The sequence below is a fragment of the Pseudopipra pipra genome, chromosome 3, assembly GCF_036250125.1.
Source record: "Pseudopipra pipra isolate bDixPip1 chromosome 3, bDixPip1.hap1, whole genome shotgun sequence".
NCBI classification, from domain to species: domain Eukaryota; kingdom Metazoa; phylum Chordata; class Aves; order Passeriformes; family Pipridae; genus Pseudopipra; species Pseudopipra pipra.
The window spans coordinates 38,193,110-38,204,494 of record NC_087551.1 but is presented as its reverse complement, the minus strand read 5'-3'; the positions used below and the strand labels follow the sequence as shown (position 1 = coordinate 38,204,494).

Here is an 11,385-nt window from a genome sequence, read left to right as displayed (position 1 = left end):
GAAAGGGATTGTTTCAGACTATTGCCCTAGTTCTACATTTCCCTTACACATGCGGCCCACAGTATCTTTATAATACTCCTGCACTATGTTAATTTCTGGCAGATGTTAGTGGGAAGTGAGCTTTAAAATGGGGTTGGAAGCTGCAAGTACTCCAGTTGTAATCAAGGGTTAGATCCTTGTCAGTTCTAGTCAGTGAAAATACCCATCAAGGTATTATTCTACTACTATAATTCTCTCAAACTGTTCCTTAAGTAATTCTTACAGTGTATCTTCAGTTGGACTGAAATTACATGAGCTTCCAAAAACCTTTTGCAAATAGGTAATAATGCTGCAGAAGGGAAAATACTAGGTCTTGATAGGATATTTATGAATGTTGAGTGTTTAAAGTGGAAAAAAAAGCAGATGTTTTCCTTCATTAGATAAGGGAAAACTAAAAAAAAAAAAAGAAAGACCAAACCATCCCACCAAGTATACAAAGTCATCTGATTCACATAAAACACTCAAGTTCTTGCAGACAAAATCTTTTTGGTCTCTGAGCCACAGTCCCCTCAGGACAGGACTTGAATCAGAGTGACCAAGAGGCACAAGGAAAAAATTATGGTAGTTCAAACTAATTTATTTTCATGTCTTAGTAACAGTGCTATTCTTTCTAAACAGAAAAAAGAGCATTATTTAACAATGACTACAGCCTAGATTTGTAAAGGTATTTAGAAACCTTTGAAAAAAAAATAGTATGTGTCTGGGAGGGGGGAGGGGATGTGCCTGCATAGTTTTTAAAATGTGAATTATATTTCTCTTCTTCTTTAATATGTATAAAGGCAGACGAGAACAGTGAAATCTCTGGAATGAATGAAACCAAAAGTAAGAATTAGATAAAACAATAGAATGTATTTCCCTGGAAAGATATGGTTTTAAGCAATCCCTGATGAAAGGGAAATTGCAAGTAAGGAATTTTGAAGATGTGAACAATATGTAAAGTTTTATACAGAAAGTGAAGCTAATAGGCTGGGTGGTTTAGAGATGGTAAATCATAAATAGCAAATCTATCTAACTACTTCTTGATTGGTGTTGAACCAAGGTATTGAACTGCTTAACTGATCCAACTTGGCAATTTGGCATTCTTGTGCCCTTTTCTTTCTATTCCAGTTATTTTAAATCTGAATTTTAAAAGTGGAAGGGAATACCTGTCTGAAAGTTCAGGAAATGTATGTATAAATATTGATGATGCTTATACATCTAAACCAAAAATGAAGTTGAAGCAGCAATTGATTAAAACTGTTGCACAAACTTCCAAAGTAGTTAGCAAGTGTCCATATCTAAATCAATTATTAAATATATAGGGTGAAATAGAGGAATACTTTATTGTATCTTTTTCCTTAGGAGTATTCGATACTACTATTTTTCTTGTTTGTTTTATCTTATTTCATGCCAGATGTTCTTGTGGGGGAAAACAATGGTGATGTGTTTTAATATTGATGAGTTGATTCTCCTGGGAATAATAGTATATCTACCTTCTCAGAATACAAATTGTGGGAGGCTTTTTATAGTGTAATTACCATAATGCAACTCTTTAAAACTGTGGAAAGAACTTTCTGTTTGTTATCTCTCTTTTAAAGGGGAATGACTCTTCTTATAAAATTATGTATCGTTTGGTGGCCTTTAAAAAGCAAGCATACAAATGCTTGGGGTACATCAGGGGTACTGCATGTTCTGTCAAAGCAGCATATGCTTAAGCACCTTCTAAACTACTATCATCTTAATAATAATAATATTTGTCTTTCCAAGTTTGTTAGTTTATTCACTTAAACAATTGCAGAGCAGTTGAGCGTAATTAAAGTATCTTTTTTTTTTTCGTTCTTCCCTTCAGGAACTTGAACACTGAAGTCCTGAAATTATAAATGATTTGGTGACGAGTTGAGCTTGCAATGCAGGCAATAAGAACCGTGGAAAAAGAAGTAACTTTTGTAAAGGAAATACTTTTCACAGAATCCTTCCTAACGAAACAAGATTGCAGCAGAAACCCGGAGAGCAGGCGGCTCCGAGAGCAGCAGCCATTGGAAGGAGCTGTCTGCAGCTCTCAGTGCTGTACTGAGCATGTCCCAGCGGAGCCCAGTGCAAGCAGCACATTATGCAAAAAGGCAGCTCTAGCAGATGGGAGAGAGGCACAGCAAGCATTTGCTTCACTTGCATCACCACCGCTTGAAAACAAACCTGGATCGCTAGAGGGGATCTCGCCAGCAGGCCGAAGGAATGAAATCCGGGAGGATGGCTTGATAGCCGAAGGTGTTGCACTGCGAAAAATCATGGGGAATCAAGATGGGAAGCTAAAGAAAAATGCAGGTGATGTGCAAGAAGGAGGAGAAGATGCCTCTGGGCCCAAGGATACGGATGGCACAAAGAAGGCATTGGGAGGTAGAAGGGGACTGGGGAAGCATTCAAAAGGAAGTGAATCCGGTAAGAAGAAGGGTAAGTCAGAATCCAGGCCCTCTGTGTTTTCAAATCTGAGGATCAGAAAAAATCTGTCTAAGGCTAAAGATGGAAATAGCAGTTCACGGGAGGATGTTTTGGAAAGCCAGGCCTTGCAGCCAGGAGAGCTGGACAGTACTCATTCAATTATAACCAAAACTCCAGATATAAGCATCTCTGCAGATGAAGGGGGTCTCTCAGACACAGATGTTGAACATTTTGAAATCAGAAATGAAACTGTTCCAGCTGCTGCAGAGACACAGGACGGACAAAGGACCAGCTCTGGCTCTGATACGGATATATACAGTTTCCATTCAGCTGCAGAACAAGAGGATTTGCTTTCTGATATCCAGCAAGCTATTAGACTGCAGCAGCAGCAGCAGGGGGCAATTAACATTGGAACCGAGGACCTTGTCACAAAAACAATGGGCCGACACATGGCTAATTCGCAAGCAGCCCCCTTAGATTTTGAACGGTTTTTTTCAGTAGCTACCCCTGACAAAGAGAGGAGCCCAGACGCTGAGGGAGCTTTTCCAGCGGTATCTGAAATTCCTGTCTCCTGTGCAACTGAACGTGAACCAAAAGAAGCAGTAAATGGCACAGGCTCTCCTGGTAACGGCTTAATTGAAACACAGGAACGTAAGCTATTGATTGAGGAACAGCTCGTTGCTGGAGTGGATGCTGTCGCTAGTGAACTAGAAGATGGTTTGAGTAGAACTGCGGTGGAAAACAGGTCTCAGACACAAAGCTTTACACAACCTTTTCCAACCTCAGTAGCAGACACTGAGGCTAAAATTGCTGAAGTTCAGGCTGTTGATTTTCAGGGCTCAGTAACAGAGGATGGTATTTCAGATGCAGGCCACGATCATGCTGCTGAGACTCAGGAAGAGAAACACACTCTCTCAGCCAGTCAGGAGGAGGTGCGTAATGGTTTATCCACGGAAATGAAAAATGGCATTTTGTCCTCTGAAGAAACAGCAGACAGTTCGATGCTTGGTTCTCGATGTTTTAAGCCCTATCTAATTAATCCCTGTTACATCAAAACCACAACTAGGCAACTGAGTTCTCCCAATCATTCACCTTCTCCCTCCCCGTCCCAGAGCCCACTTTCTACAAGGAGGCAGGAGTCTTTCCACAAAAAAGAAAGAGTCTCAATCAAGAAACAGAGGTCTGCTAGTTTGGCAGGTTTTTTCAGTCGTTCCGCAGACTGGACAGAAGAGGTGTCCAATCACAAATACAAGATAACAGAGAAGGTGGGCTCTGCAGACTACTTGGAGCATGAGGGGTTTAGAGAGAAATTTCAAACAGAAAGAGTGCCTTTGACTCATTCAAGGAAGTCCTCAGGGGTGCAAGCTTCTACAGAGACATTTCCCAATGTCTTTTCAGGTGAGTAATGTGTATTAACGGCCTTTTTTTTTTTTCCAGAGACCCTCTGAAAATATTTTTAAAATACTTTAATTTATGCAGAGGTATGCAATACTTTACTTAATGCAAAGGTACTTTGCATGTACCTTTACTTGTGCTGACAGCTTTAAAATCCAAGACCTGATCTTACAAACACAGTCACATTTCATCAGTCTGGCAGTACTGCCAGTAAAGGAAGTGTATAACTCTTTGAAGTTTTTCTTTCTGCTTTTCTCCTTTGTCTACATCCTGCAGGAAAAGGCTAGATGCCTTAAATTATTCTTGTTGAAAAATCCTAAGAGCTGCACTGTTGTAGGCAGACCATCTATCTGCATAAATACATCTTTCAAATGTGAAGCTTTCTGTAACCAGGATCCTTTTTGGGCTTTTCTTGTGCTAGGCACTGTTCTGATGTACTGTAAATATTTGAGAGCTGCACCTGGTGTTAGGCTGAGGCAGTGATGAGGATTTGCTTAGTGCAAAGTGGAAAAAGCCATGCAAGCACAGATGGACAGCACTCCAGAAAGGAATGAATTTCCCCTTCAGAAGGGGGAAGGAAGAGAAGAAAAAAATATTCATGTATTGAAAGGTAGAATAAAAGGGGAAGAGAAGGGAAACTGGGGGTAGTACAATTTGGTAACTGTGACAGGCTACTGCTCAGGCTACATAAGGTGACTTATTCAGTATTCTTTACCTTGCCTGTTAGGCAGCTTGCATCCTGTCACAAAGTAATGGGACTAGAGAGTTTACAAATGAAATAGTGTAAGTAGATGGTTATATTTTCCTGCACTCTGAGGTTTTTTTCCCCTCTCTCTTCACCCCATCTGAAGTTTCTTTATAAAGGTAATGTCTTCATAAATAGGAAGGTCTCTGCCATATAGGAGTTATGTATGCAGAGGAAACTCAGCCACATATTCCATTTATTTTTCACTTAAGAAAACTGCAGAACTAAGAGAATCCAGAGAACATGCTCTAAGACCACCTGTTAGAAGATTAAATCAGGTTTGTTTCAAGTCAGTTCTAGGTACATGAGCACAGTAACTACACTTGAACCCAAGCTATTTGCAAAAAATGGAGTGAGAATTTTTTTAATGAAAATATTTTTTATGAAAACTAAACAAAAAAGTACAATTTTTTAAGTAAAACATTAACATTATTTTCCAGAGTCAAATCACAGGAAATCAAATCACATCTTTCCTTCTTCAGTAGTCTTGAACAGAAATCCTCAATTTCAGTCTAGAAAATTTGAATTCAATTTTTTTAACACAGAAAGAGTCAGTCCCCTCTGAAGGAGACCAGGCCCCGGTGAAGTGAGCTGAATCTTTTTTCTATATGTTTTAAATCCCTTTTACCTGTTTTCTTAGATTTAATTTCAGACATCCTACTTAAATCTTCTCAGTTAAGGTGTTCACTACTTTCAAATTTATAGCATATAAAAATCACAGTATTTTTTTTTAGCTATTGACATTTGACAGCTTATAAACAACTCAGAGAGCAAAGCTTTAACTGCATTATCAGTAATTAGACTTCTTTATGGTGGTGTTATAATGGAAATAAGTTTTATGTGGCAAACTTCAAGAACATGCTATTTCCTTTAAAATACTTGTTTTCTGGGAAGCAGACTTTTTCACATTTCCTCATAAGGTTTTGGTTTACTTGAAAAAAATTTTTGGTTTGGTGTTTTTTGTTTTGTTTTTCCCACCAAAACTTTAGACTGTTATTGTGAAGAGACCAATGTCTAATGCAACAGTAGTTCTATCTCTTATGGAAATTACAGTGACCCTCATTTGCATGTACATACCAGCTGCCTTTACAAGCAAAGGGCAATTATAACTTTCAGTTCATGCAGAAAACTTATAATGAGGGAACTGGAAATGATATGATACAACTTTATCTCTTTTTGACCACTCTTACTTTTAAAATATTTATAAGCTAAAAGTTATCAAGAATATAAAATAACAACAAAAGGGAAATTAATCTTGACATTAGTATCCCCATAAACTGTCTATCATTGCTGTAAGAGAGAAAAACCTCTTAAATAAACCATTCTGCACAGCAACAATTGCAGAAATAATTTCTTTGTAGTTTGATACTACTTGTGAAAAATGTTGTATTTTAATTGCATGCATGAGATGCATTGATTTGGAGATTAACATCAGGGTTTTAGAAATACCATTTTTTATAGTAGGATATTTCTAGCTTTAAAAAAAGAAAAAAAACCAAACCCAAGCAGCTTCTTGCCTACAGCATTAAATCCCATTTTGCTGTGCAGTGACTGCAGTGTTGTTCTGCATTTCTAAAGAATCAAGTAAAATATTCCATAACACTTTAGTCATCGATTTCAATGACAGCAGGTTCTATGCAGATGACTGGCCTACTTTTGCACTATGTTGTGGTTTGGCTGAGTGCCATTTGGTTTTCATAGTGATCCATATGAACTCTTTCAGACTGCTTTAATATAAAATGTAGATGGAAGCCAAGGACTGGAATAGTAGAGACTTTTTACATTTTAATTCTTCTTTATGTATGAGGACAAGTAACTACTTCAAATTTTATGCATTGCTTAGGTATGTGTTGTAGGCAAATTCATGTGCATTTTGTAATTCAGGCATTGGTTCTGTTTCTTTTTTGATAAGGACAGCTCTATTCGAATTTGCAGTGACAGTAATTACAAGTTCTAGATTACCCAATGCACAGTGAAGCCATGACTTTTGTATTGTAGTCCCAGGAGGACAAGTGCTCAACATGAGTGAGTAGGATTGATTCTGTCACTTTGCTGTGTAGCAATGAATGATTTGCACTAACATTAAGAAAGTAATGCTGGGAAAATGAAATTGATGTTTCCAAACATTAACATGGAAAAACTAATAGATTGATTTATTAAAGAGGAGTTTATTCTAGCATTAATTTGAGGTGCAGTGATTGCAGAGGAGCTAGTGAGTGTCTGTTACTCAAATTGAATGAAAGAGTCCCATCAGTTGCCCCAGAACGGTAATTAAACTTGACCCAGACAATCCCATGCCCATTCTAGTCTCTGTTGGCTGGCTATAAAGGACTTGCCACATGAAGCTCTTCCAAACAGATCATTTATCTTTAAATTTCACTTCAGAGATCTGTATTCGTTCTTCTCTAGCTGTAAACAGGAGACAAACAAAAAGTCCTGGTTATCATTAAACAAAACTTTAAGTCAGTTCTGTGCTTGTATACTCAAGCCTACTTTCTGATTTCCACAGAGGGTCAGCCTACTTCTCACAAAGGCCACTTCGTCTCACTTCTGTACTGTGCTAATGTCATCTGCACCCACTTGCAGTTCCAGTGCCGTGTCTGCAGGCGTATACAAAGGTCTTAGTACAGATTAGTATGTGAAAACTTGAAAAAGTCAGATGAAAGTTTGCTTCTTAGACATAAAGTAGATCTTTTTAGATACTTTTTCAAAGATTTTTTTCTTTCTAATTCATGTGATATTGCACACAATATGGATTTGTGTCAGTTGGCATCCTCAGTAGACTCTTTATCATGCAACGGTTATTAAAGATTACTTATGGTTTGTTGTATCACTGATGGTGTTTGTCAACAGTAATGCAAATGATTCTTTTGTCAGATGGGGCAGTGCAGCCTCCTAACTAAGGGAGCTGCCCAACAGCAACCCTACATAGAATCATAGAATCAACCGGGTTGGAAAGTACCTCCGAGATCAAGTCCAACCCTTGATCCACTACCACCATGGTTACTAGACATGCATCCTGTCTAGTGATAGCACTAAGTGCCACATTCAATTTCATCTTGAAAACTTCCAGGGACGGCGAATCCACCACTTCCCTGGGCAGCCCATTCCAATGCCTGATTATCCTCTCTGTAAAGAATTTACCCTCTCTGTAAAGAATTTCTTCCTAATATAGAATTTCTTCCTAATATAAATGTGGTATGCAAAAACACTAGTGTTGCTAGTAAGCATCTGAAGGGAAAGATCCTCCTCTTTTTGCCTAGTAGACACAAAACTGGGAGTTGGGGGAAGGACTGCAATACTGCACTTCAACTATAGTAAAATGTGTTTGAAAATGGGCTCCAATGTGCTATTGAAAGACTGCTGAGTGCTGATAAATTGCTTTAATGTTGCCATAACACCACAACATGGGATTTGGAGCAACATGAGTAATTTCACTGGAATTCAGTGCTGCCACAGGCTTGTTTTGATGGGTCGCATGATTAATGCTTTGATCTTTATCTAGAACTTTATTGGGATTAGCAGTTTTTGGTCATGGGTTTGGGTGTCTCTATCTCTTGGGCAACCAGTTTCTGAGCAGCAACCTCATTCTGAGGTCTGACTGGCAGTGTGACTTGTGTCTGGAGTAGAAATGTGTCATCTTGGTTGCCTTCTGGTCTCTTTTGGGGTGCAAAGGGGGAAAGGAAAAGGGAAAATTTATGACTGGAGGTCTCTGCAGTTCTGCTTGGATCTGAGACACAATACCAGTATAATATTCATCACACAAGGGATCTGGCTAGAGCTGGTCATTAAAGGATATTGTGTGTTTCAGTGACTTCATTTCTGTGAAATGAGAAGTGGATTATTCCAGTGGGAATAGTTCTGTGGAATCTAAGTTTGATTATATTTCTTGGATCTAATTGTACTCTATAATTATTTTAAATATGCATAAATTTTCTAATAGCTTGGGATGTGGTTGGTCCATGTTTTTAAAAAAACCCTGTGTTAGGATTCTTATTTGCAGAAAAAAACCCATCTATTTCTTGGATGTTTTTTTCCTTTCCAGGCCTGTTTGTCCTCCATGCTGTGGTGTCTAAAGAAAAACAAACTTGGAATTTAAAAGCATCTCTAGGATATTTTAGACTGACTGTATGTGAGCGATCAAGTTCTAATGTGAATCATGGTGATAGAAAATGCAAAAATACTAATTACCCAAGATATTTTGTTTGTTCTGTATTTTAATCAAGTTCAGGATATAGTCAAGGGTATTCCTTCTGAACGACTCCTGCCAAAATTTGAGCTTACATAAGGAATAGTGGTGATGAACCATGTATGTGTAGGTGTTTCTGTGACTGCAGCTTTGGTTATTTTTAGGTACATTTAAAAACATCATTCTGTAGCAGCTAGGTGGATTGCAAGTTTCCAGAAGCTTACTTTTATGCATGCGGTTGATCTTTTTGAGGGATGAGGTGAGTTGATACAAGGAGAACAGGGCAGAAACAGTAAGAAGCAGTGAAAGGAAGGTGCTGGAAGGATGTAAGGACATTGTGTCACCTCATTCCTGCCTCTTCATATGATAATAGAAGTCCAGTTGCATTTCATTAAATGCTTTAGAGAAGGCAGCAAAGTGGGTTCAGGAGCTGTGTCACTATTATTTCCTCTAAGTAACAGCAGCTTCCTGTGTTCCTTCATTGCAATTCGTGTAAGGAAAGTTAGAGACAATGAAATGGTCTGTGTTAACTTGAGTACAAAATGACTGTTCCTCTTTTTATTTCCATATTGCTGCTGTCCAGAATTCACATTGATGGAAATAGTTAGGCTTTCTGATCAGGAAGTGAGCAACATTTTCTCATGCAAACCCTTGCTTTATTCTCAGATAAATACAGAATATGACTTCTTTCACCTGTAGATGCACAGACTATAGAACCAGTAAGTCAATTAACAGTTTTGCAGCAGTAAGAAGCAGTGATAATGAGATTGTGTGTGTAAACATCAGAGTTGTAAAAATAAATCCTAATAGACATAAAATTAAATGGAAATATATAAATACAGAACAAATGCACAAATCTTGAACTTAATCTTTTTGATGTCTTGACAGCTAAACAGTTGTTTACAGCTGTTGATGTACAGCTAAACAGTGCTAGGAAAGCCTAGTCACAAATTAGTTTTATTGAGACATTCTTATTTGTCAGTATAGGTATGAATTTTCTGGTCCCCAGATCTATATGAAATTTATCAGGAATGCCAGAGCTCTGAAGCTGGTGTGAATTTGAATCAGGAGAAGCCACAGATAACTTTACTGTGAAACTAATTACAGGAGACACCTTTCATTCTAGAGTTTATTTGATGCCAAGATCTGGTTCAGATGTCCCTTGATGCATAATAGATAGTACTTGCCAAAGATTTTCCGCATCCTGATAAGGAAAAAAATCACTGTACAAAAGAATCCTGTACTGCAGAAGCACTATAGTTTACTACATTAACATCTCTTAAAAATTATGGAAGAAAAGTTGCTTTTCATTAAAAAAAAAAATTTAAAAACACCAAACCAAAACACTGTCTTCATAAAAGAGAGTGTGTATCCAAGCACTATTTTGTCCTGCAAAGAGTCAAGACAAAAAAGAATGCTGAGAAATTGTTGAGGGAAATATTTGAGTACATCAGTGAAAGAATGAAAGTCTAGTTACAGCAAGGTTTTATTCAGAATGAAGCCTAGAAGAACATATCTGAACTATGTAGGTGTGTGTGTCTGTTCTTCTTTTTAATGGAATGTAGTTCTAATTTTATGCTTTCCCCCTTCCTTCATTGTACTGGGTTTTGCTTATGGATACAAAGAAAAGCTTTTGAACATCACGAAAAATATTAAAAAGTCAGTAGTTATTAAAGTTAGAGGAGATTACCGGGCCTTGGGTCCATAGGTCCTGGATGAGAAAGAAAGCTAAGGCATGCCTGGGAGCTAATGAGTAAGTTGAAAGAAATGTGTTATTTGTGCCCCACTTTAGAGACTTCCTGGCTCAGTTGCGTCTTGTGACTTGTGGCTGCTTGAGCACATACTTGGATTTACTTCTAAGGTACAGATAGGTCAGACTGCATTAAATGTGGAATGAAATGTTGAAGTTTTACAAAATTGGGTTGTAAAAAACAACGTGTACCAGTTTGGACTGACAAAAGATGCTGTTGGTAATACGTGCCCAAAAAGACATCAGAGGGACTTTTTACTTGAAAAAGCTAGACAGAAAGAATTGTGGCTTTCCAGCAGTCTGTGAGAACCTGGCACAGAATGCTGCATTCACATCACAAATCACCACAGAAACTAAAAGGGCAAAGATGGGCAGAATTAAATACTTGCTGAGAGGAACCTAAGTACCTGGAAAATACAATGTGAAATTTGCCAAAAATGCTAAAAAATTTAGTAGACAGACACATATAGATTTTCTTTCGTCATGTTTGGTATTTAAGAATCTATTTTAAAACCTTCATCTTCTGAAAGCTAATATATGAAAACTTCTGAAAGATGTATTCTTAACTTTCAGTATATATGTCAAATATATGTATATGTCACTAAATTAGGTAGGTATAAAGGAATAGTTTAATATTCTGTCTCAGCTTATCCTGTTATACATATGTCATATATCAGAAAATTCAGTGTGGGGGAAAGGTGTAAAATCTTAGTCACTGTGAAAGCAAAATTTCAAGGAGCTTATGTTCAAGTTAGGGAGACAGACTGCTTCACAGACTTGCTAATCTGCAAGAATCAAATTTTGAAGGAGAAAATTATAAGAGAAAATTAACTATTGGGTATATAACAAAAG

At 37.6% G+C, this 11,385-nt stretch overlaps 1 protein-coding gene across 2 annotated transcripts in view; it reads left to right on the top strand.

The window, feature by feature from the left end:
* The first annotated feature begins 1,873 nt into the window (after positions 1–1,873).
* FMN2 (formin 2) overlaps positions 1,874–11,385 on the top strand; it is a 158,331-nt gene continuing 148,819 nt past the window's right edge. For both annotated transcript variants that reach the window (XM_064648704.1, XM_064648703.1), the window contains exon 1: positions 1,874–3,852. In XM_064648704.1, coding sequence (XP_064504774.1) covers positions 1,926–3,852 — 1,927 coding nt within the window. In that variant the 5' untranslated portion in view covers positions 1,874–1,925. The remainder of the gene's footprint in view (positions 3,853–11,385) is intronic.